Source organism: Brachycentrus maculatus, unplaced genomic scaffold (assembly GCF_059751285.1).
Source record: "Brachycentrus maculatus isolate JH-2025_06_01 unplaced genomic scaffold, ASM5975128v1 h1tg000605l, whole genome shotgun sequence".
In the NCBI taxonomy this organism is placed as follows: Eukaryota; Metazoa; Arthropoda; class Insecta; order Trichoptera; family Brachycentridae; genus Brachycentrus; species Brachycentrus maculatus.
The window spans coordinates 304,535-331,812 of record NW_028281344.1 but is presented as its reverse complement, the minus strand read 5'-3'; the positions used below and the strand labels follow the sequence as shown (position 1 = coordinate 331,812).

At 30.7% G+C, this 27,278-nt stretch overlaps 1 protein-coding gene across 4 annotated transcripts in view; it reads right to left on the bottom strand.

Moving 5' to 3' along the window:
- Positions 1-27,278, bottom strand: part of ct (homeobox protein, cut) — a 227,335-nt gene that overhangs the window by 64,556 nt on the left and 135,501 nt on the right. For 3 of the 4 annotated variants that reach the window (XM_088273802.1, XM_088273803.1, XM_088273806.1), the window contains exon 4: positions 7,353-7,427. The exons of the other annotated variant lie outside the window; for it this stretch is intronic. In XM_088273802.1, coding sequence (XP_088129928.1) covers positions 7,353-7,427 — 75 coding nt within the window. The remainder of the gene's footprint in view (positions 1-7,352; positions 7,428-27,278) is intronic. 4 annotated transcript variants of the gene reach the window in all.

Below are 27,278 nucleotides of genomic sequence, written 5' to 3'. Positions count from 1 at the left end.
CGCGACAGAGATAAAGAAGCGTTGTATAAAAGAAAATATACAAATCAAAGCTTACTTACAATAAACTTCTATGAGTTATCTACAGATTTGCATTTATAATTTGAAAAAAATCATTTTAATTTATGTATTAAATATTAAAATCAAACACTGATTTTTAGAGTCAACTAAATTGTATTTTATTATTAAAAATACATAAAAATAAAAATTGTGACAATTTTTTCGCCTTGTTGTAGTATTATCAAACTTCTGTTAATGCCATAACAAAGTGAAACAATTGTCACAATTTTTTGTTGTTTTATTTTTAACAATAAAATACAATTTAGAATATTGTAATGTTTATTTTTATATTTAAATCACTATCCATTTAGTATTCAACCGACATCTATGGGATTTATTCATTCAAGAAAAGAAAGGCAGTAGTATGGGTAATTAATACAACAAATTGTTGATAGCATTTTAAAAAAATAAGTACAAAATGTGGTATTAAAAAAAGTATTTAAAAAAAAGTATCAATATAGCATTCCTGTTATAATGAAGATACCATATTACAAGTGTCGTACACAGATAATTAATATGGATATACAGTAGAGGTAGGTAGAAAGTTAAGCTGGGTACTACTTACTAGGGTAGGCAGTAGAGATAAGTAGAGTAAGGTAAGCTAGATACTACTTAGTATCTAGTAAGTTATGGTAGGTTTTGATATCGCTCACTCCTTTCAAGAACGTCATAAATAAAAAAACTTGATTTTTCAGGAGAACGTTTTTAAGTTTAAAAATATAGCACAATGTTTAAAAAATAAATATCAAGCCACTTAATGAACTTTTTACAGTCCAACAGATCTTTTTAGGTAAAACCTGAAGGTTTTTTCTCCCTTTGAAAAAATTTAGTATATTTAAAAAAATAATTAAACAATACCTTTTCTTTAAAATGCAAAAACAACACTTTCTGCCCTGAAACGGGTTGATATTAAGTTAAAAATATGCCTATTTTGCTGGAATATAGTTCATTTTTTGGGCATTCCGAAAACATGCACAACTGAAAATTGACGATTTTTTATTTATGACGTTCTTGAAAGGAGTGAGCGATATGTCACGCGGGTAAGTAAGGATAGGCACATCTTTTTAGCTTATATATTGTAGAATGAACGCCCCAGCATATTACCATACAATTTAACTTTAATTAGAAATTTTCCTGAGGCATGCAAAAATAATTGCGGTATTTTGTAAACTATGAAAAACGCGCATATATTAAGTCTAAAATTACCATTTAATTATGACAGCTGTTTTGTCTCTAGTAGGATAATGTTTGCTGTTATCTTCCATTCTCCAAACACGCGTAAGCTTTTATTTCTCTTGCGTTAATAGACTCCAATTAATGCGCGCAACAAGAGGATGGGCGTGGTTCTAGAAATAATTTACATCTCAAAGTACTGAGAAGTGTATGCGTTCTTAAAGTATGATTATTACGTACCTAAAGTTTTATGTAGTGTGAACCTATTCGACGTTTTTTATTATACACATCGTGCATTTACTGCGTTTTTCTCCCACGTTTTGAATTCGGCGTAATACAATGATTCAGTGAATTATATATTTACAACATTTTGAGTGTGTCCAAATACTTGTTCACAAAATCTGGATTATCTCCAATTACAGGAGTTATTTTCATATTATTTTTTGACATCTCATCAAAGATGAAGAAGAATATGGAAGTCTGGGCATTTACGATATTTTGTTATTTATTTTTTATTTAAAGAGAAATATAAGTGTTTTTTTTTTTTATAATTTACACAAATATTTCAATTTCATACTATTTCTGTGAGCCTAAGCGTCTCATTATTAGAAATAGGTATCATATTGTGGTAGAGTGGGTTCGAACCGAGAAACTCTGACTTAAGAGTCCGCGACTCTAACCACAGCCCGAAATTAGTTGACCGCTTTGCTGCTGTAGAAAATAATTTAAAAATAATAAAATTTTAGATAAATATTAAGGATGTTCAATGTATGTAAGAACATGTTTAAGGCGCTTTGTGTTTCAGAAACTCTATATGATTATTTATTGAGTAATAGATCATTATATCAGAATGTATTTAGTTTTATTACGATATGTAATTTCACAAGTTTGTTTTTGCTCTCCTGTAAAATTTGGTCTGAGACAGATATACACCTTTGCCTTCACACTACCGATATGTACCCCATATGTAACTTGCACACACACGTTTGCCAGACGCATAGGACCCTCCTAGCGCGATCTTCAGTTGAGATAATTATTACACATAAACATAAAAAACTAATTATTTTTTATCTTCGTATAATATATTATAATATCCGTGTTACGTTTTTTTTATGTTGTTTTTTCCGTTCGCATATCGATGCTCGAATCGACGTCGGCACATTCAAATCGAGTAAAAAGATGAAAAATTGAAGTTCATGATCACAAGGCGTATCGGTTCCGTTTGATTCCTTCCTTTGTTGGAACATCTCTAAGTGATTTTTCATAAAAGCAATTGTGTGCCATAAATACATTAGACTTAATAACGAGATTGGCTTCAACCTGTTAGCCGACCCGTTGGTGCGGACACAATGAGGGCTGTGCCGTTTTTTGAAATTATTTTTATTTTGTTTAATATACTGAAAAATGAACACCGTACTTTGAATGAGTCAAATTTAAATGTAATTCATATAAATTAGATATCATTGAAACGTTGAACTTATTTTCTAGCAAAAATTTATGATTTTGATATCTCAACATAGATGAAGAAGAATATGGAAGTCTGGGTATTTACAGTTTTTCTGACCTGTCATAGGCTGGTTAACCAAAGGTGTCAAAATGTAAAAATAATTCCTTAGTGGTGAAACCAAGATTTGTGAACAAGGATTTTGACACATTCAAAATTACAATGTAAATTTGAAAAATTTAACCTTACACACGTTTTCATGTTATGTACAATAACATTTACTAGAATTTTCGCACAAGCTAGTATAATACATCTATCCTTCTTTTTATACCTAGTATTCCTCCTCCAATTCCTTTCCCATATTACAGTAATTTCTTTCATCATGAGCTCTTCAATTTACGTCTTTATAAACGAGTTATTTTAACATTTTTTGACATCTTAATATAGGTTTGACTTATGACAGATCATATGCTCGGTAAATACCTAGACTTCCATATTCTTCTTCATCTATGTTGAGATGTAAAAATTGTTAATTACAATACAGTGAAATATAGTTAGGTATCTATTTAAAACATATTTATCACAAAATATGTGAATCATTGCGCAAAAAAACAGATTTGGTAATACCATATTTTACCAATGTATTTTTTCTCTATTTTCCCATGGATATATTGATAACTGGGTTTTTCCTTCCATGAAATTATGTATACTCGATAAATTACTACATGCGGATACTAAGATCGAAACAATAACACGAATATACGTCAATAACTCGTAATATCAAGCATTCGCTCACTCTATTAGAGAACAAGAAAATTACACATTGAGTATTGAGAATAATGATAGAACGGTCAACGCGTGGGAAAAAATCAAGACGCCATTTTGCGTAACACTTTGATCGCAAAAAAAAACATTTTAAAATATAAATTAAGGAATTTAAGTTGAAAATTTTAATATAATACTAGCTGTATCCAGTCACTCGTTTCTGTGGCTCGGTTTAGATAAATGGAAAGAAAATAAAATTGACAGCATAAGTATATCTCTAACGTGTTTCATTTTACAATGCTCGTGAGCAATAAAAATATTTAAAATCTTTGCTAAGTGACAGCAGTAGTTATGAAGCACGCTGTTCGCCATGAGCAATGCTCAGTATCAGTAACGCTCAACAGATGGCACTGCCATTGCCACCTAGGGTAGGTAAAGCCTATAAATCTTATAAAGTTGAAGTCTATGTAGGGCCGTGAGAAGCGGTGTTGCATAAGGCGTAGCTAGATTTCAAAGTCACTTAAGTCAGGTAATTTTAAAAAAATCAAAGCGATCGGTGAATAACAGATTTTGAACAGTACGAACATTTTCATTTATATATATATAACGTGGTAATATTTTTCTTTTGTAAATTCGGTGTAAATAATATGTAAAGTGGGTGTATAATAATAAAATAAACAATGTGTTGCTTTGTAATTAAAGTTTATTCTTAATTTATCTTTATAATAATTTTATATCTATCTATCTATCTATCTACCTATCTGATTCTGACAGTTAATAATATTATCGGAAGTCTTTTGTTTTATTCTGAGCGACGCATGCGGCATCTGGTGGTAGAACTGTTTTATGTAGGTACTTTTTGTAAGTACTTAATAAAATGTATAGGTAGGTACCTAGTTATTTTATTACATATATATATATATATATATATATATATATATATATATATATATATATATATATATATATATATATATGTATATATATATATATATATATATATATATATATATATATATATATATATATATGTATATATAAATATATATATATATATATATATATATATATATATATATATATATATATATATATATATATATAGATAAATAAATGAAAAAAAGTTTGAAATGCATTATTTTAGATTAATTCGTTCAATTGTAATTCAAGTAAATTATTCATTGTATGTCTAGATTAATTACTGTTCTTTGATTGGCGAATGATACAAACTAAAAAAAAACTTTTGTTTTTAATTTTTAGCCTTGTGTGTTTTTGTCGATATGAATTATTTCACTACAATAAAAAAGAAACACTAATTGCGTTCTAAGAATCACAATTAAAGGTTAAACAATTTAAAATTTTAAAACAGATCTTACCGCACATATACGGATGTAAAAATTGACTTCCTCGTTCTGTGAATCACCTCTTAAATGATAATTTGAAATAAGAATGGAACACATTTCAAATAAAATTTTTGACAGCTGTCAGATTTTATTTTTGAATTTGTAAAGCTTCCAGCACAACTGTCAAACAGCCTTGTTCTTAAGATTTGTAAATAAAACTAAAGGAAATCAGTCTTTATTGATAGCGGCAATAAAGGTGATGGGTTTTATGTTTTCAAGATATTAAGGCGTTATCAGAGGCATTGATAAGGCTCTGCTTTAGGCGCCAGACGAATCCATATTCTTTATAACGACAATATTAATTTATTAGGGCAATCGTATTCTTTCCTTATGAAATAGAACGACAATTTAAACGATGGTTTTCAAATTTTATTGGTTCCTTGATAGTGATTTTTATGAATGAAATTTCGTGATAGCCTTAATTATTAATTGGTCCTTAAGTGAAAATCTTTGAAAGTGATTTTTATTGAGCCTTTGCGTCACTGGGCTGCCCAAAATTAGTAAACGTTTCATTAAATTTTATTCAAAGATAAATTTGAAATTACATATTTAAAGAAAAAGTTTTAACATCATATTTTATTTACATTTTTCGTGTTAAAGTTCATAATTGTACACAGAATATACTGCATCATTTTTTTAACCATGTTTTTTCATTCATTAATTGAGTCAGCTGTTTATCTCACCTATGCATTTTTTATATTAAACACACTCATGCAAAACAAGCATGCCCTCCGCCTTCGTAGTGTAATGGTCAGCACGCTCGGCTACCGTTCTGGAGGTCCCGGGTTCGATTCCCAAGGGGGGTAAAATAAATATAAGTGATTTTTTCACTGTAATATTTATTCAATATTACCATGGACTGGTACCTGAAGCGGAGGGCTGATCACCTTTCCTTCATGTGTAAACGATTAAGATAACACTGCGTTAATATGACACAGTGCCCTATGCACCATTGGGGTGCGGATAAGGGTTTTATTATTATTATTATTATGCATTTTTGATTTTAATTTTTACATACTGTGTAAATACAACTATTTCTTGAAATCTATTGTGACAATTGTTTCGAAGCATTCAACATCATTATTAAACACCTAATAATTTTTAAAAATGATGCTTAATGCTTAGAAACACGTGTAAAAATAGATTTAAAGAAATAGCGGCATTTACCAATTAAAATTAAAATTCAAAATTTTATTATTTTCTAGAGAAAAATCAAATATGGACTCGAACCATAAACTGCTGTAATCAAAATTTATTTACTCGTATGATTGTGACTAGTATGTTTGTCTGCAATTTGTGACATACTTGCTTCGATTAATAATCAGAATACAATTTCAAAAAAATATATTGTATTAAACTGCCTAATTTTTACAAAATACACATAAATTGATTAAATTTTACTGACGTAATTAGAATTTAAAATATTAAACTAGTTAAGCTAGCTCTTATCACATTTGGGTAAAATGAAATGCAGAGAAAAAGGCAATATGAAAAAAATACATAAAATTTATGTGGAAAAAACTACTGTTTTTATTTTAGTTTATAAATTGCAGTTCCACCAAGAAATGTAAAAAAATGTAAAATGTAAAAAAAAAACGTAAAAAAATAAGGTTGTGTTTTTTCTAAGCACCCAGTTCCTTTATTTATTACCCGAAGGCGACTGATTTTTATTAATTTATTAGGGCCATAATACCGGATTGTTTGATCACCTTATCACAGTCGTCGAGTTTGCCAGTATCTCGATGGTATGACAAACGATTTATTGTACTTAGATACATTATTAGTGTTCACTCCACACAAATGTACGCGGAGCAGACACCCACATTAAACACACTTAAATCCCAGTTTGCACACAGATTATACAGGGTGTCACAAAGATAACGAGAAAAATTCATGTTCAACATTTTAAAAATAGTGAATTAATAGTGGTTTAAGAAAAGTGGTGTTTACTAAGTAAAACTTACATTATAATGGATAGATTTTACCACACTGGCAAATCAATTAATGAAATTTTAAAAATAGTTTTTTGATCTGGAAAAGATACAAGTGTTTTTTAAGATGATTTTGTTCAGAGCTTTGCTATGATTTAGCTTTGAAAAATAATATAAGTACTACAGAATGTAGCCTAAATGTTAAATACGTATTTTAAAATTTTTGATGCAATTCGTACATATATGTAGTGCTATTTTCATTATCAATCTTTGTTTAAAAGATTAATTAAGGAATGCGTGACCGACTGGCGACACTAGGCTATGAAATTTGTGACAAAGCGTTTATAGCAATTAATTTCATAATTGATATCATTTCTTTGTTTGCACTCTTGAATATTTGTGTATGACTCTACCAGGGTGCCATAAATCAAAGGCGCAATGGAAATAAGATAAAAACTAAGATGATTAAGCCGATAAAAATATTCTATGCATATTACGAATCGACTGAAATTTTCTAGATGGTGGTATTTAAAAGTTTGTTAGTTGTGAGTTATAAATGTTTACTTTTTGGTGACATACCGTTTTGTTGTAGACTTCCCTCACTTTGTCCACGTCTACGGGGGTATTTTGAGTACTGGAATGGTGGAAAATTACCTGGAACAAATAAATTTAATTAACTAAAGTTTGCGTTGAATAAAACACTTGATAAACAAACAAAAAACTTAAAGTACGTAACAATTTACTAAGCAAAATTTTTGTAATTTTTATATTTTAAAATATTTATTTGTTACTAACATAAAAAAAAACACTATTCCAAAAACAAATAAAACGCCATAAAGCAAGGGTTCTGTGGGTATGAACATATTTTATTTTATATTTCAAAAGTGGGAATACGTTAAAAATTTCAGTAAAGGAAGAATACGATAAATCTTCAAATAAGAATTATGAAGTGCTATTAAACTCGACTAATCCAAATTTTAGTCTGAAAATTTTGAATCAGAATTAGTTAGTGATAAGTACAAAAAATATGTACATATTGTTAAATTAATGTTTGGTTGAAAATCCCCTACAAGACTTTGGTAATTTTTCATTTTCAGATATGTCATTCGATTTCACTTCAATTTCAAACAAAAATTAATTAATTACCGCCATTTTTAAAGGTCTCGCCGTAACAAGAATAGTTATATAAATTAGTTAGAGAGGAATAATATAGATTGATTGAAGATATGAAGATATCATGACTACGCGTCCGACCAAATCAAGGAATTCAACATAGAAAATGCCCTTCAATTAATGTTATTCGTCAGTTCAACGATCTCGCTAGTAGTGTTGTAAATAAATGTGTCTAGCAGTCGTTTCCTCGAGTTGCTAAGAAGTTTATTAGTAGTAAGTTAGCCGTACACACATATATGTATATGTATAGAATAGTCCGGATCAGATGGTTGGCAGGCGAACGAGAAAAATCCCTTAGAAATCCGAATTCGCAACGGGAATCTGTAGCCATAACCAAACTCTAGCAATAATCTCAAATTCCAATTACACAACACGTCAAAGAAACATTATCTGCGCGGATTCGGGCCCGAGGGGGGCACAAAAACACACAAATCTGTACAATTCCATCCGGCTTTGATTTAATTTAATTTATTGCACGCTCAATACTCATTGTATCGTAAAATAATCTAAGGAAGAAAAGGCGGAATGTCTTCTGTATTATAAACTCGGTACAAATCTCAGGCAATGCGAGTCGGTTTAATTTTAAAGGAAGTAAGACGTATTCAATTAATTTTATGGTCGAATATCCGGCCCGCCCCGCGGAATGCTTCCCGATTTTAATACGGGCTGAAACCGTTCGCCGAATCGGGGTGTGTGCCTCCCCAATTTATGACAAAGGCAATATCGCCTTATTGAATGGAAGAAGATCTCAAAATCTACAGATGAGGCCCAACTGACGGGGATGCTTATTAGTTCGTAATCACTAGAAGAGTAATCACAAAGTTAACCCCACTGAAAAAAAAACAATCTTAGGTACGTATAATTTATAATGGATTTCAGTTACACGATACGAAATTCATATTAGTTTATATTTCTTTCGACTTTTCGAGTCTTTCCAAATACTTTCCTAATACTTATCAAAGATTAATCAAAGATGAATCTTTGATAAGAATTTCAAAAAATAATATTGAAGGGAGTCAATCAAATATTTAAATGTAGAAAAAATCCCTTTTCCATGAAGTATCCTTTGCATAATTAGGTATGACCAAGAAAATCAATACTAAAAGACTATTGTAGAATTACGTGTCAGCAAAATAGCGTAGGGAAATAAAAAATAATTAAAAAACGGATACAATTTCAATAAATGGCGTATTGTTTTCGCTTAATTCGAACGTCACAAACAGAGACGGCCCGGCAATAATTTCGAATTCATTCGCGTATAAAGCCGAAGGAATAAGCAATAAGTAAAATTCAAAGATAAACACGAATAAGTCCCCGTCTTTCTTTCCAAATATGTCGGGGGGTGGCGTGATGGGGGTCGGGGGAGGCCCCCAAATTCCCGAATTCGGCGAGGGCCCGCAGAGAATTAATTGTATTATTTTACGAGCGAATTTCGGGATTAAAGATCGTGGCTAAATTATCAATTAGAGATGAAATGAACGAATAGGTTTTTCCTTCTCGCTACTGGCGTCTTGCATCGTCTGCCCTAGTTTGTTCCACTCTTGCTGACTCCCCCCCAAGACGCGGAGAGGCGGCCGTTGGACGATCTACTAAAACTATCATAAATAATAAAAAAAAATGATTTACAAGATTGATGCGTAAATAACATAAAGTTATGTATCATAAATAGATCAAATCTTAATCCTTTATCTTCTTCCTAGATCCATCACAACTTATCGTTTTTGTACATAGTATATAACATTTTTCATGGCATTAACTTTGTGGAATGACATGTTGATTATTAAAAATTAAACACTTATATCAGAAAACGAATTGAGTTTTATTTCACACGAGTAGTTTCGAAAACTGCAGATGTTTTCATCGACATCACATGATCGCAAAAACCAGTTGTGTGAAACAAAACTCAACTACTTGTCTAATACAAGTGTTTTAACTTTGACTTCGGCCAATGACCGATCAAGTTAAGGCAGCAGTAGGCACCTCGGTGGTTGAAGCGCTACGTGCAGCGCAGTCAAGGGATAACTGGAGAAGAGTCATTTCTTCCACAAGGGTCATAACCCTGAGTAATGAAGAGTGATAAGACGGACAAGAAGCCAAGTTTTTAATTATTAAAAATTAAAATGTTTTTATTTAAAAAAAAAAAACGGTTTCGGGGAATTGATCGAATATCGACTACGCCACTGCAGTCTTAATACAGTTTAAGGGTGCTGCTAGAAGAAACCACGTGCAGGGGTGTATCGTGGGACGGGGGCAAGGGGCGGCGGGCGGGACAGCTGTCTATCTTTGTAATTGTCCTGGAGGAATTATTGTACGACACACTGGAGAGGCTTCACTTGAGCGAACTGGGGTGGCTGGGACAGCAGACGAGAAGAAGAGTAGGAAGAGATTTCACATGTATCTCCAACCCTCGAAAGGCAAAGTATTTCTCAGAATCACAACAGCACACTCGTAGGTACTAATCAAACAATTAATTTTTTATCACTTGCATATAATATATAATATTCATGTACCTATTATTGACATTTTTCGTAGAAATTTTAAAAATTATTTGTCGCATCTAAAGGGTTAGAGAATATTTCTATAACTGTCATATGAATATCATGTGAATATTTCTATGATGTCAATATTATCATCAATTTTAAAGTTCCTTTACACTACATGGGCATAATATCATCAATAAAATGAATCAATATTTTATTTATTGTTTCGGCATTAACTTTGTGGTAAGACATGTTACAATGATTAAAGAAAACCCTTGTTTTATACCACTTGAGTTTTATTAAAGACTACATATTTACCCCTCCCCCTAACTTTCACCATCTCCTTATTTATAGAACAATTTTATATTTTAGTTATTATACAGCCCTGAATTATGGAAGTTTACCTTCTGAAACATGTAATCTTTAATAAAACTCAAGTGGTATAAAACAAGTGTTTTCTTTAATCATTGTAAAACGAATCAATACACCAATAATGATTTATAAAAATTATGATCGTGGTTTCGCCCATAAAGGACATAATCCAAATGTTTCAAAATAAACAAATTTGGTTTTTAGATTACAATGCCTATGGAATGGGTGTATTTTTCTAAAACACTTGTCACAAAAGAAATTAAATCAACAGTATCAGAGTCGTTTTTTGATTCGTCTGAAAAATAAATTAAGGAAAATTTGTAAGCAAGCTTTAAGTGTGGAATTTTTATAGAGTTTTTATATATGATAATAGTTGTTGTCAATATATCAGGGACAGTGTATGTATTGGATTGACGCATATTGGAATATTTTTAAGTATATTTAATTATTTTTAATTAACGATATAAATCGATTACATTGGAGTAATTAGCAGCGCCAATGGAGACATCAGTGTGCGGATCTTGGTAGATTTTCTGCTCGCAAACTGTAACAAATTACCTAAGCTCCGTTTCCCCCCAGATTCCCCATCTCAGTGCAACCGTTTTGAACCAATCTATGGGAATGATTCTCAAGGGATGGAGTCTTATTATTGCCGATACATTTGCTTTGTCTCACCCTGTGTATATCCACTGTATACGTACATTTGGTGCATCCTGTATTTGTGAAATTAATATTGAAAACCAAATTTTAAGGAAATCTGGTAGTTCTCAATTATTTTATTGAAATTAAACACTTGAAACATCTGTTGTTTTCGAAACTAGTCGTAAATAAAAATAAAACTCCATAAAGTGGTATATTCAAGTGTTTAATTTTAATAAAATAATCATGTCATTCCACAAAGTTAATGCCGAATCAATAAATAATGTAATTCTCAATATTTTGACTGTAATTTTTTTGTTAACAAATTCTTTGTATCAAGATTTTTAAATTGATATCTCATCATAGATGAAGAATAATATGGATTAGGGATATAAAATACTAAAATATAAAAAAAATGCAATATATGCTGATAAAAAATATTAATTTAAACCACAGATGTCGTCTAAGAAGTTAGCATCCGCAATATGTTTGCAATTGAAGCATATAGCTTCCAAAATTTGATAAGTGTGGTTGTCAATAAGGGGTACAAGAATGTAAATGGATTTTCGTTTCTTCTAGCTAAAAAATGTGTCATTTTTTAAAATCTTTTATTTTAATCTGTGTTGGGAACAGGAGGAATAATTTAGTGTGGGCCAATCAGGAATATCTCAGCATTTGCTCATTTCTGGGAGGAAACCACGTAAAACTCTTCAGGAGAAGCCGGACTGTTGACTGTCGTCAACAACTGTGATTTTTGGTTGTTGTTTGAAATTTGGAAATTTGGTTTTTATATCTGCGGCGGGGTACAATGCCACGTGAATAAAATCAAGGTGAACAATATAATATGATCGTAATAATGAATCGGTCATTAGTATTACATGACGCTCGAGTGAGCGCGCTGATGTGTGGTCGCGGACGGTTGGTCACATCCTGTAAGAGACTTCTTGCATAAACCCAGTTAACTTAAACAACTTGACCGAATATCCTAGTTTACTTAATTTTCTTCTGGCAGTATAATTTTATACGACGTAATGTACGGGGCAAGTAAACAAGGCTGCAGTCATCTCAGGACGCCTGAAAATTTTATCGAAAAACCCTGACATGAAGATCGGCGGAAAAATCTAAATATTATATTTAAAACTTGTATGTGACCCATCATGATATATGGGATCGAATGCAGAGTGGACATCGCATTAACAAAAAACGCGCTAAATTGTCAGAAATGAATACTCTAAGGAGTATATCTGGCAAGAGTCCACGAGATAGAATAAGGAATACCAGGATAAGAAAAATATGCGAGATAGAAGATGTTAAAGTCCGACAAGTTGGATTTTCACTGCCAGGGGTAAATGACCAAACACATATAAGTCGGTTTTTCTAACGTAAACTCAGTCAAATCGTTCAATCAACAACAAAATCCACGACTACAATAGATGCAATTTCACGTCGGTAAAAAAGTTTTAAAAAATTGTTCACTTAAAAAAAAAAAAAGAAAATAAAGTGTTAAACATGATGTAAACGTCATATCAAATCTCACAAAATTTTATTTCAAATAATATGAAAATTTCCTGAATGTAGGTACTAATGTAGATACTTTGAGGCATATTTTATAAACTCTATAAAATAAAACAACATTGTTTTAAACACTTTTTATTGGTACACTTTTTCCAACCGGTTTCGACAAGAACCTTGTCATCCTAAGGAATTTAGAATTCAGAATTAGTACATAAACCCTGAGGATGACAAGGTTCTTGTCGAAACCGGTTCGAAAAAGTGTACCAATAAAAAGTGGTTAAAACAAAGTTGTTGTATTTTATAATAATGAAAATTGGTATTTCGTTGGTGATATTGCAACACGAAGAAGAAAAATAAATAAAAAAGTTTTAAGTAAGTGCTATTATTAAAAATATTTAACAAAAATCTTAAAAGTGAAAATAATAAAGATATTGTATTTTTTTGTAACTGGAAAAAAGTCCACTATGCTGTTTTTTCTTGACAGGTAGTAATATAAATGCATCATAAATAATTGCTATGGAGAGGGGTATGGAAGAGAGGGGGAAAGAGGAAGTTCATATCACATGTATGCACAAGTAATAGGTCATCATCAACCTCCTGCAGAGGGTGTAAGGTATACAGTGTCAATATACACATGAGTATTGTATGAGCAAATGAAACTATGAGGTCCTCTCAATTCACGAAGGAATAACAAAATCATCTCAGTTTTTCAATAAGCCTTTGAATAATACGTTGCATCTTGAATCAAATAAGGTGTGGAGCGAATGGATGACTTAGATTACTAGAAAACATACTAGAAAACTAGTACAATTATCTTTTAACACTGGAAAAAGTATGGAAAATTCGTTAGTATTTTTTTGGATAATTTCTATAGTCCTTTTTCGTAACATACTACTCAAGGGCGTTGTGATATATGTATTTTTTAATTCTAAGTAATTTTTAAGTATTATTACTATTTTTTTTCATCTTCATAAAACTGTTATCATTATTAAAAGTATTTAGCTCCCGGTGATTTATTAAGGTCCCGGGTTCGATTCCCAGAGGGTGGGGGGGTTAAAATAAATATAAGTGATTTTATATTTTTTAAATTTAATATTCCCCTGGACTGGTACCTGAAGCGGAGAGCTAATCACCTTACCTTCATGAGTTAACGATCAAGATAACACTGCGTTTATATGATGGAGTACCCTATGCACCATTGGGGTGCGGATAAGGGTTTGATGAAGAAGAATAATATTGTTAACATTTTATACCCTGATCTTGATTTTGATGATTTTTTGTTTTGTTTTTTTGTTTTTTTGTTTATTTGCATGAGTCACACAAGTTTCGTGACACCTAGCACAGGTACCCAGCTAAACATCAAGATCGAATCTCGGTATTGTTAGGCGGTAATATAATGGCACAGGAAATGGCCGGCCAAGACAGAGGGCATGTGTTCGTTTCCCAGTCACGCAAATGATCTATAACTCAACATCAAGGATTTTTTACTCGGATTTTAATTACTTAGTTGGATAAAGCTGTAATTATCGTGTGAGCCGAAGATCAATACGGGACTCGGGAATACGAATGATAAATACATAGGGAATCTTTCCGTCATAAAACATATGTTTAAATGCAGTCATATGTCTAAAAGTATATTATTGGTAATTTAAATAACGAAATCTGTGTACATAAAAATTTAAATTCTCGTATTTTATTTTAATCTGCTTTTAGTAAGTTTTATCGCAATGGCAGCGCCATCTGTTGAACGTAACAACAAAATACGTAATATTAAAAATTTCTCAAGTCGGACAGCATGCTTCTTGACGGATGTTGTCAATTATCATTTTTATTGTATTATTGTTTCATAGGTTTGAAAAAATATTACTTCACTTAAAAATGTGTGCAAAAAATTCTATTTTATTAGCCACAGAAACGTATTGTTTGTGACTCGTACACATTACCAGTAGCTCGTCAAACTTTCAGAAGCTTGTATAAGCATGAGTATGCGACCTCGAGTGCCCTAGCTATTAATTATTACTACTATTCATATTTTCCCACCCTAACGTTCCTCTTCCACACTTTGTTTTCAGTTGTACAGAAATTTATTCTCAGTCAAGAAAAGTATGACCAGTAAAATAGATTTAAAAAAGTAGGTGAGTAGGTACTTAATTCAATAATAAAAAAAAAATGAAAGACCTGTTCGTATAAGCACTCGAAAATTCGAATTCAAATATTCGAATTAAGAATGGAACGTTACGTCAAGTGAGGCGCAGGTGAAGCGCAACAGGTAAAAAAAATCACGACTCCAGACTTGCCGAACAAGATGGCGGACCAATATGGCTGAATGATGATTACGATGATGATGATGATGATGATTTAGCGAACCGAGACGACCGTCATCGTTCGGAGGCGTTCGGCTGAAACGAACGAGCCACGAATAATATCCTGTGTCTTACATACTTAGTACACAATTGTAAAGGAAATTTTGTTTTGGCGGAAAATCTTATAGAGGGAAAAACGAAAAATAAAAGTAATTTATTTTAAATTTTAGTTTTCAAATTTATTTACATAATAATTATTTAATGAAATAGAACAGGGTGTTACTCTAATAACATAATGTTAAAATTTTATGTTATAAATTATATTTTTCGAGGTAGATGGACAGATGAACGATTACGTTGCAAAAAGTTTGAGTTCAATTAGAACTGTTGAAAAATTCAGTAATTTTTGTTAACTTAAAATAATATTACAAATAATTTAAATTAAACGAATTTTAGAAATTGTACATAATTCAATATACATACAGTTATAATTATACATAATATTAGAAAGTATACAATAAAGTTTGCATACAAAAATAAGTGGATAGTAAATTTCACAGTGATATAATAAATTCATGTTTTGTCAAGAACTTAAAAAAAATTATGGACATACATATATACGCATAATAATTATAAGAAATAAAAAAAACGATAAATATAGAACGAGAATGAATGAAGAAAGAATAATAAAACAAATTTATGAGGGGAATGTGGTTGGTAATAGAAGCAGAGGAAGACAGAAGAAAATTACTTGGCATGATCAAGTTTTTCAAATACTTGAAAGTGGTCAAGTCAGGAGTCGAAATAATTGGCAGGTATAATACATACATTAAAGTATATCAATGAATGAGGGGAAGATTATTTGCAAAGACATATTGGTGTGGCGTTCTATTCTTTCTACCTACCCTTGGGGGGAAGCGACGTGGTAGTAAGTTAGTTAGTTAGTTAAAATAATATAAAATGATATCAAGGTATAATTGAAATGAAACTTTGTTTGAAAATCACTATTTATAGTGATTTACAATAAATTATTATAAAATAGAAAATCACAAAGATAGTGCTTCAAATATAAATTATAAAATGTCAAAGTTAAAAAAGCTAAGCTTACCTCAAATAATAACGAAATATATCCAGAAAACAATTTTTCACTTACTAAATGTAACTTATAGTTAAAAACACCTCGAATAACGTTAATAACTTTAAAATTAAAGTTAATTTAGTTAACTTTCTGTATAGATTAAGTTCATGTAGACGTATCAACAGTTCAGTTTACGCATTGTAAGTGTCGATTACATTATCTGTGTTCCGAATATTATTGAACAAGTTACAGTTTTTACGCAATAAAATATTAATAACGTAATTTCTGTATTTAGTTGGTATAAAGAGAATTAGATTGATTGAACTGCTATAAAAAAAATTATCACATTTTTTTATTGCTATGTACCCGTTGAGATATGATATTACATGTAATAAGAAACATAGTGACAAATTAAAACAACACCCCCAATTACTATTCAAATTTATTTATTATGTTTCAGTAATAATTTTAAAAAAGTTTTAAAATTATTACTGAAACACTGTTCAAGTGCCTTTATTACCACTGTTCAAGTGACTTTTCCTAAGTATGCCACATTTTAAGCTTAAAAAATGAATATTAATAAAATGAATTATTCATGATATGATTCATATATATAATATAAATAATTATTAAATATAGTTACAAGATTTAAAACTAAAATTATTTACAAAATTTTTAGTGTGTTCAAATACTTTAATTAAAAAAAAAATTAAAATATGAAAAAAACTCATCTAATTGGAGATAATCTTGATTTTGTGAACAAGTATTTGGACAAATACTCAAAATGTTGTAAATAAATTATCTGGTCAAATTATAAGCTTAAATAATAAAAAATGAAAATAATATTTTCTGGTGTTTCTCACGTGTGTGATTATAATCCAGGATTCGGACCTCACATACTAATAATAGAGTTTCTGCTCAGTAAAAAGCTACTTTTCATCTCACCATAGATGTCTCTAGTGGAAGTTCTAGTGATTCAAGAATAACGTTTCAAAATTGGTTCATATATATAGAACTTCCAAGAATTTGAGTGGTGTGATTGTCAATAATGGGTAGAATTGGTGGATGTTACACATGTGTAAAGTGATCACTTAAACCAGCCTATGACGGTCGTCAGCCCCGTAAATGCCCAGACTTCCATATTCTTCTTCATCTTTGATGAGATGTCAAAAAATAAGACTTAAATTAAAAATGGATAGATTGACCACAAAGTGACAATTGTGCGGAAATATTTGAACACATAACATTTCAGCGAAAGCCAAACTAGCAATGTACAATGCAGTCTTGGTTCAAACCCTCATATATGGAAGTGAAATATGAACCTGGCTACATAAGGATGAAAGTTGACTGAATGCAGTCGAATTGCGATCTCTCAGACGGTTGTATGATGTATGATAGATGTTCGAATGGTGATAAAAGGGAAGAATTCCACATTTTCATAAGTCTTTAGATATCAGAAGACCCAAGTACTTCAATCCGGTTGTGGTCCCGTGGTTAGTATCTTTGTCATTAAGTTAGAGTTCTTGCGTTCAATCGCACTCTACCACAAATTAATTTACTTCTTATTAACTGGTTTATTATACCCATTACAAGTAAGATCCGCTAATTTCAAAGACCATAAAGCATAAAAAATCAAAACAACAAAAAATCTCCGCGTACGATGGTTTCTCCACTATTCTCTTGAAATAGAAGTACATACATGTAAAATAATTACTTATTTGAATAAATTAATATGAAGTTTTATTCACCGATGTCATGTTTACGTTCACCAAATGCGTACGAGATTGCTAAAATGAATAAAAATATATAAACAAATCAATTTGAGTAGTAAAAATACAATTTAATTATGTTATCTGAGTTCAAATATTATGATATTAAAAATATATGTAATTAGAACCGTCAGGGGCGTGTATTCCATATGGGCAGAAAAGCAGTACCTATCCTAACTTATCCGCGTGACATATAAAAACGCAAACAGAACCTACCCTACCTTACTAAGTAGTACCTAGGTTACCTTACTCCCTACCTCTACTGCCTACCCCAGTAAGTAGTACCAGCTTACCTTACTATCTACCTCTACTGCCTTCCGTAATTAATTATCGGTGCACGCCACTGGGAACCGTAGTACATAATAAAAATTATGATTATTGTTAGCGATGATTTTTATTAGTGTATTCTGAATTAATTAATTGAATAGAGCAATATTTATTTCTTCAGAAATATTTTGAGGATTTTCCTCTATGTGCAGCTGACAGAGAGTCCCTCAGGACTCTATAACTGCTGCGGGTGGATGGTGGGCTCAGTGTATTCTGAATGTTTTTTTTTTACATATTTTTATTAATATTGTTCAAGGTATAAGTCGTTAATTAAAGAAAGCCAAATAATACAAAAATAATTTATTTTACTCTAAACTTTTAGATTAGCCCTGTAAATTGTATAAAAAGATGTCAATAATGTATAAAATTGAAGATAAAATATTTTTGAAATGTAGATTTTGAGCGACTGTTATAAAAATATTTGATTTATTTATTGATTTGGTGTTTGATTTATAATTTTATTAAAATTAAACATTTGAATATACCACTTTAATGAGTTTTATTTATATATACGACTTTTTTCGAAAACTTACAGATGTTTTCATCTTCTGGTACAGATTAAAACTTTTAATTATTATTATTAGTTCTAATTTGTACCAGAAGATGAAAACATCTGTAAGTTTTCGAAACGAGTCGTATTTATAAATAAAACTCATTAAAGTGGTATATTCAAGTGTTTAATTTTAATAAAATAATCATGTCGTTCCAAAAAGTTAATGCCAAATCAATAAATAGTTTGATTTGTAAAACTATATTTTAATTTATGTATTAGTTAAGTTTGAATGCCACAACTAGGTGAAATAACTGTCACAATATTAATTTTTATATGTTCTTTAACAATAAAATACAAATTATAGACTAAAAAAATGTGTTTGATTTAACAGTAATACAGTAAAAATATATATATATTGTAAAAATTACGCAATTTCTCTTATAAAATAGAGTCATCTCGTACCTAATTATTGAGCCAAAAATTATGATTGAAGTGTGTCAACCGAACTGATAACCCCAGATGAAATATTAAAAGCGATCAATAATATAAAAATATGATAAGTATTTGTATTCGTGACCTTTCGTAAGATCAAGCGACCTCTTCCTGGTCTATGTGAGAAATCGATTAAAGATATCGACTCGTGTATTGCAAAAACATAAAACGAGAAATAAAAAATTATAAATAAATTTCAACATAAAAATAAATTTAAATAAATAATGATCTGTGAATTGACCCAATTGTATTGTTGTAATATTTCCAAAAAAACATTAAAAAACACATCATTTATTGAATATAATGTATGGATGTGAAGCACAAGGTTGGAAAAAGATGGATGTAAATATATTAAACGCAGTCGAACAGCGATCTTTTAGACGAATGTGCAGGAAAATATTGCATACATACCGCATTCATAGCTATGATAATTTAAACGATTTAAACAATAAATTCAAATATAATTTATATTTGAAGCACTTACTTTTCCATTTTATAATTAAAATGTTACTTTGTTTCGAAGCTAACCGCTTCTTTATTTTGGACAACCGAGATTCAAGACATACTATATGTAGTTTAATTTTATAAAATTATTAATATATTTTAACTCTAGAGATTATATAATTATTCAAACATAAATTTCAATAATTAATCGATAATGATTTGTCATGAAGATAGTTTATTGTTTTGTACGATTTCAAAAATAAGCCATATCTGGATTGGGAATACCGAAGGGACGTGAATTCGCCCCCCTCGATTTCATTTCTATACACCATTTTATTAATCCAGTTTATCCGGTTACGCGATACTTTTGACCAATGGGTCCGAATCGAATATGGAGTGATTATCATTTTATAAAAAAAACGTACAAAGAACCGATTTACGATATATATTAACTCTATTGAATTTTTTGACAGGGTTTTTGCCCGCATTGAAGCAAGAAGCAGATGTGTAGATAGAATCGAAATTATTGCGACCATTCAGAATGCATAAATTATCAAATAAAAATGGACTAAATAAAGCACGTGTCCACAAAAAACCCTGCAACCACCATTGCAGAAACGCGATGTAAATGTTTTGCTTTACACCTCAAAGGAATTTTTCAGCAATTTTTCATGTTGTGAAGCAAAAATATCGTTCATAATTCAGGGAAAAGCTTGAGAATAATTGATGGGGGTGGTCTCCTCCCTTTATTTAAGGGAAGAGAAAGGGTGGAAATCAAGAATTAATGCTGCAAGTCCAAATCTTGATAAATTGATCGGAGTCAGGTGTCCGAACTGAATGATTATTTACAGCTTTTATCTTTACAAAAAGGATTCAATAATACAAATGACATTCGATATAAATAAGCAACAAAGAACACAACACAAAAATCGATAATATCAACTTAGTAAATAATTCAGAAAGAAATAATTAAATGTATTTTAAACATGAATAGATCCGCATTGAAATGTATATTTTATCATCTTTAGTAAAAATATTCCACTTTACAATTCCATTGGTTGTTTACCCCTCTTGTTTTGCGGTAAGAATTGAATATTTCTAGTGTTATCCATAATTTACATGGCGTTGAATTTTAAATTGTAAAAAGTATCTTTCCGATCAGCGTTGAACCAACCTTTTTTTGCTTTTTTCAACACTGTCAAAGGCGTAAAAAAATGCAGGATACAACCGTTAAGTGCGATGAATAAATTTACTGAAGCCTTTATCTTCTTTACTGAAAAAATATATCACTTTTGTATGGGCATTCTTCCTGGATGATTGAAATATTTTTTTAGACATTTTGAATGTTTGAACTTGTAAAAACGAGGTATTACAACATACATATATGTTAAATATATTTTTTTATTGTACGTTCATTTTTAAAGGGTTTTCAATATGTCATAGGGTATTAAACTATCGTTTGAAAATGAGCCACTTCATCCATTTTGACCGATCTAAAAGCATTAAAAAATACATACGTGCTTTAGCAATGAATATTTTGAACAGCTATTAGAAAAAGAAACATAGTAAGACACTGATTTCAAAATTCTTTATACAGATACATCAAACCGTAGACTTCCCATCGATAATATGTATACTTTAATCGTTTGACAGTCATTACCAAATGAAAACTAATATAATCATATTATCATAGATAATATTCCTTATGTATTTCTTATATTATCTTTAAAATTGTTCAATGAGCGAGGTGGGTTTCATTTCCATAAAACCATTTTTAATAAATTTCATCTCATCAAAATATGGTTTGATATTTCGTTATATGTATAAAAAAATATCTCCAATGATAATTTCGTCAACCTTAAAATATATTTTCCCATATTATTTTATTTTTCTATTAAACGTATTGAAAATAATCTCAATTTTTAATTTATTATGTTTTTATATATTTGTAAGATTTTAGTCAAACGCAGGGTTATAAAATGATATCTGACAGCTATCTGTAAGTCTTGTAACCCAATTTATAAAATACATATAACGCGAAATTGAATTTTATATTTACAACCGATATAAGTAATAAGTCCGCCTCCGTAGTGTAATGGTCAGCACGCTCGGCTACCGTTCTGGAGGTCCCGGGTTCGATTTCCAGAGAAGTCAAATAAATATAAGTGTTTTTTTCACTGTAATATTTATTCAATATTCCCCTGGACTGGTACCTGAAGCGGAGGGCCGATCACCTTTCCTTCATGTGTAAACGATCAAGATAACTCTGCGTTTATATGACGCAGTGCCCTATGCACCATTGAGGTGCGGATAAGGGTTTATTATTATTATTATTATTATTTAATAAAATATTGACCAATACCTCCGCTTATCACTTCGGGTATATGCCACGACGGCATGTCAATTCGTTAAGCTAGCCGGCGAGTAATTGAGGCAATTGGTTAAGCAGTTTACAAAAGAATTTTTCAATCGATCGGAAATGTATCGTGTAAGATGCAAAAAGACTTAAGTACAATTTCGTGTAGCATGTTCGAGTATTGAGTAGTTTGCTTGTTCGATAATTGACCGACTACCGTGTGTCTGTCCACGCATTGTCCGCACACAATGAGGAACATTTAAATGAGAGAAATTAGCAGGAAATGGTGGCATTTTTGTGATGGTATTGTTTGAATAGATTGAAATAAACAAGGGTCTAATTACAGCGTGAGTATAATTATTTTTAAAAGTATATTTTTTATGTTTCTACGACTGAACATCATACAAGAAGTGACAATATTTCCATTCTCAATCTTAAAACGTAATTGAAATTAACGTAAAAGATAAAATAAAGGTTTATTGATTGGTGGAGATGGCCATTAAAATCGCTACTAAAGATTGAAATAAGTTTTTAAATCACTGTTTAAAATGTGTAAGTCTAATGTAAAATTGGTCCATGTAAGTCAATTACAAATAGCTAATTTATCCAACTGTCACTTTGAGATCAATATGATATAATGAGTGCATTGGAATCACTAATAAGTTGATATATTTGGCTATTATTGTGTAGTCGAAATTAGGTGGGTGATTTGAAAAAACTAATCCTTGAGATATTTGGATATCATTCTATAGTCAAATTATTATTGGTGCTTTGAAAAAACTAAAAGTTGAGATATATGGCATCATTCTGTAGTCGAAATTAGGTTGGTGATTTGAATAAAATTAATAGTTGAGGTATCTGGCTATCATTTAAAAGTCAAAATTATATTAGTGTATTGAATAAAACCAATAGTTAACATATTTGTCTATCATTCTGTATTTAAAATCATGTTGGTGCTTTGAAAAAACTAATAATTGAGATTTCTGGCATAATTTTGAAGTCAAAATTATGTTCGTGGATTGAAAAACTTAATTGAGATAACATGCGATGATCTTGAGATCGAAGCGACAATTCTTCATGGATACAGCTGATATTTCAGGATTATATTTTCAACTTAACGATAAAAATCAGCGTTAATTTTTACTACCTTAATGATTAAGATAATAATTAAGCGGTCGAAATGAGGTGTGACCAGTGTTCATGTCTACATCGAACTATTAAGTTTAATTTCGATTTTCGGGCAGCTGTCGCCGTTAATCAAAATCTTGTGATTTTTTAGTAGCAATTTGTTTTCCATGCGCATTTCTCTGTTTCCTCTCCGAATTTACAACCTCATTATCTTAATAGCTCGCCCCAATTTATAATGACATCTCATCTTGATGTCACATATTTTAATGGCACGTATTATTTTACGTCTGTAAATACCAATTGCAACCTACTAACTAATGGTGACCAGACACGGTTTACCTAATGCTCCGTTAAAATACTAAAACTAGTTTAAATAAAACATCCGGCTTTCTTGACAATTTGACAAGAAAAGCATTTGAAAATGACACAGACATCAACAAGAATTTTGATAAAAAAAAACATTAAAAGAACTTAACTTTAAAAAATTATAAATGATACTGCATTTATATCGCGTCCAAAGTTAATTTCATATCAATTAAATAAATAAGTAAAATTCTCGAAAAATTCATTAAAAATTACCTAAATGCAAGGTTTAGGTGACAGAAAAAAGAGTGAACACGACTAGTTTCGAGAAAAATTGATGTTCTCATCAACAGTTGAAAATATAAATAAAAGTTTGTAAATATATAACGGTATTTTTATTAAAATTCTAAATAAATGACTATGATATTAAAATAACTATACAGTACATAAAATAAACCATGTTGTTTGTTTTATTTAACATAACTAACTAACCTTTACGCCACTCCCCCGCAGAGAGAATAGAACACCATACCACCTTGTCTTTGCAAATTTGTAAATACCACTTTTTAAAAACATATATTACTTTTTTATTTTATTAACATATATGGCTTTTCACCCATCTTGGGCTTTTCACCCATCTTGGGTGTTTCGATTCCCAGTGGGGTTTAATAAATATAAGTGATTTTTTCACTCTAATATTTATTCAATATTACACTGGACTGATACCTGAAGTGGAAGGCTGATCACCTTTCCATCATGTGTAATCGATCGAGATAACACTGCGTTTATATGAAGCAGTGCCCTATGCACCATTCGGATGAGGTAAGGGATTTATTATTATTATTATTATATTTCGATGTATCCAATATCATCATCAAACAGAATTCGATGTTTGATAATGAGATCAAAACGTATCGAAACACGTGTCAAAATAATTTATTAGATTGTAATGCCTAACCACAAAGCCTTCAACAAGCAGCAGAAGAGAAGAAGAAACACGTGTCAATATATATTGAAATGAATAGTGGTATTTATCAAGTAAATATTACCACAAATTGACTGACGCATCAATTATTGAAGAAGTAAGTGTTGAACACTACAACGTAATTATTTTTACAATGATTAAAGAAAACATTTCGTTTTTTACCACTTGAGTTTTATTATAGACTACATGTTTCAGAAGTTAAACTTCCATCATTCAGGTCTGTATAATAACTGATGATGAATGATGGAAGTTTAACTTCTGAAACATGTAGTCTATAATAAAACTCAAGTGGTAAAAAACGAAGTGTTTTCTTTAATTATTGTAACATGTCTTACCACAAAGTTAATGCCGAAACAAAAAATAAAATAGTAATTATTTTTAATACCAACATTAAAATAGCTTCAACAACAAGTCGAAACAGTTTTTCACGTGACATTTTATAAAAATACTTGCCAGATTGTCTGAGATGCGAGGCGAAAATAAAGTGGTGTTTATTTTAACTTTATTAGAATTGATTTTCAGTCACATTAGCTTTGATTGAATTGAAAAAGCTTTTAAAATTCTGACCGATTTGTGTAAATTCATGATGGTACAAAATATTGCCGTTTTTATTATACAGGACAGGCCGTAAGTTTTCAACACACTTGTGTTTATATATTTGTGTGATGCTTTTGAATGTGGTCCAAGAGAGGATATCAATGTGTAAAATAAAGCGTTCTGTATAATTTATGCAAGCAACTAGCGTTTCGAGAGAATTAAAAGAATATAATTGAACGCATATATTTTTTTAAATTCATGTTGCGTATTTTAATTTGATTTTTATTGCATTTCTCTAAAATTCTATCTCACGATTAAATATCAAGCGTAATTATGTCGTGCTTTTATTTCTTTGATTGATAATTTTGTACATGGCTATCCTAAACTAATTAAGTAAACTAACTAACCATCCGCCCCATTATTTAATCCCATTATGTCCGCCTCTGTAGTGTAATGGTCAGCACGCTCGGCTACAGTTCTGGAGGTCCCGGGTTCGATTCCCAAGGGGGGTAAAATAAATATAAGTGATTTTTTCACTGTCATATTTATTCAATATTACCCTGGACTGGTACCTGAAGCGGAGGGCTGATCATCTTTCCTTCATGTTCAAACGATCAAGATAACACTGCGTTTATATGACGCAGTGCCCTATGCACCACTGGGGTGCGGATAAGGGTTTTATTATTATTTATTAACTAACCATCACGCCGCTTCCCCGCAGGGGTAGGCAGAGAAAATAGAACGCCACACCACTCTGTCCTTACAAACATTCTTTGCCTCTTCCACGTTCATGCATCTCCTCATACATACCTACCGATTATTACGACTCCTAACCTGACCATTTTCGAGTATTTGAAATACTTAATCATGCCAAGCTTTCCTCGGTTTTGTCATGCTCCTATTTCCAACTTCATTAGTGATAAATACAACGAACGAAAACATAATGATTAATATTACTAACACGATGTGCGGTATCTCAACTGTTCATATATAGCATCTGACGTGTACATCTACAACGTCTGCATGCGACAAACCATCTTACTATATGGCTTTATATCGTTCTCTCTTTCTCCTCTCTACGGTAAATCATTATTCTCTCTCATGTAACGAATTTTGGCTAAAAACGTGACGATTTTTATTATTATTATTTATTCTCGTCCAATTGTCCATTGTTGAATCACCACCTAAGAAGTTTCATTAAAAAAAGCAAATTAAAAAAAAAAACTTCATATAAATTTGTAAAAAAAGATGCAGTGCCCTATGGATCATTATGTGTAAAAAAGAAGAAAAAAATACGATTTTTAAAAATAAATATTTATGCGTACGATGGAAAACATTATGATTTATTACGCGCGCGGCAAGATCGCCCGAAAATACACATCCATGGATTCACGACGACCGTGAAAGCAAGTTATTACACTATTCAAACGGCAATTTTATTTTTATGTATTTTTTATTATTATTAATACAAGCGCGGCGCGCGGGGAAACCGAGGAGGTACGGAAATAAACAAAAATGAATAAATGTTTGTAAAAGTCCACCGGGACAATATTAGTGGACGCATTCCGTACGCCGGAGGACTGCGGGCATAAATTATGGACGCGCATTAGTTTTCGGGAGTAATCGACAAGCTTTTTTGTCGCATACGACAAAAGCAGACCTATTCACTAGGCAGATACCGACTTTAGTTACATTAAAAAAATTCTCTTGCGTTTATACAGAGGATACATATGTCAAATTAAAACATATTTTCTGTAATATTCCAAATGTAATAGATTTAATTTATCAAAAAATTATAAATGATTAATTTCAACAATATCCTTTAAGTAAATAAACATTGAGTTGCATTTTAAGAAGCATAATAAATTTTAGTGATTTTCCACTCTAGTATTTATTCAATAAAATTCTGCACTGATACTTGAAATCTTCTTCTTCTTTTTAATGGCTTTTCACCCATCTTGGGTGTGTTAGCCAGTGTCGAGTTATTTTTTATTTACACTTTGTACATTTGACCTTCAAGTATTCCTGTTAGTAGGGTTAGTTTTTTTTTCCGAAATCAAAATCAAAATAATAGTTCTTCAATATAATATAGGCACTATATTAAATTGAAG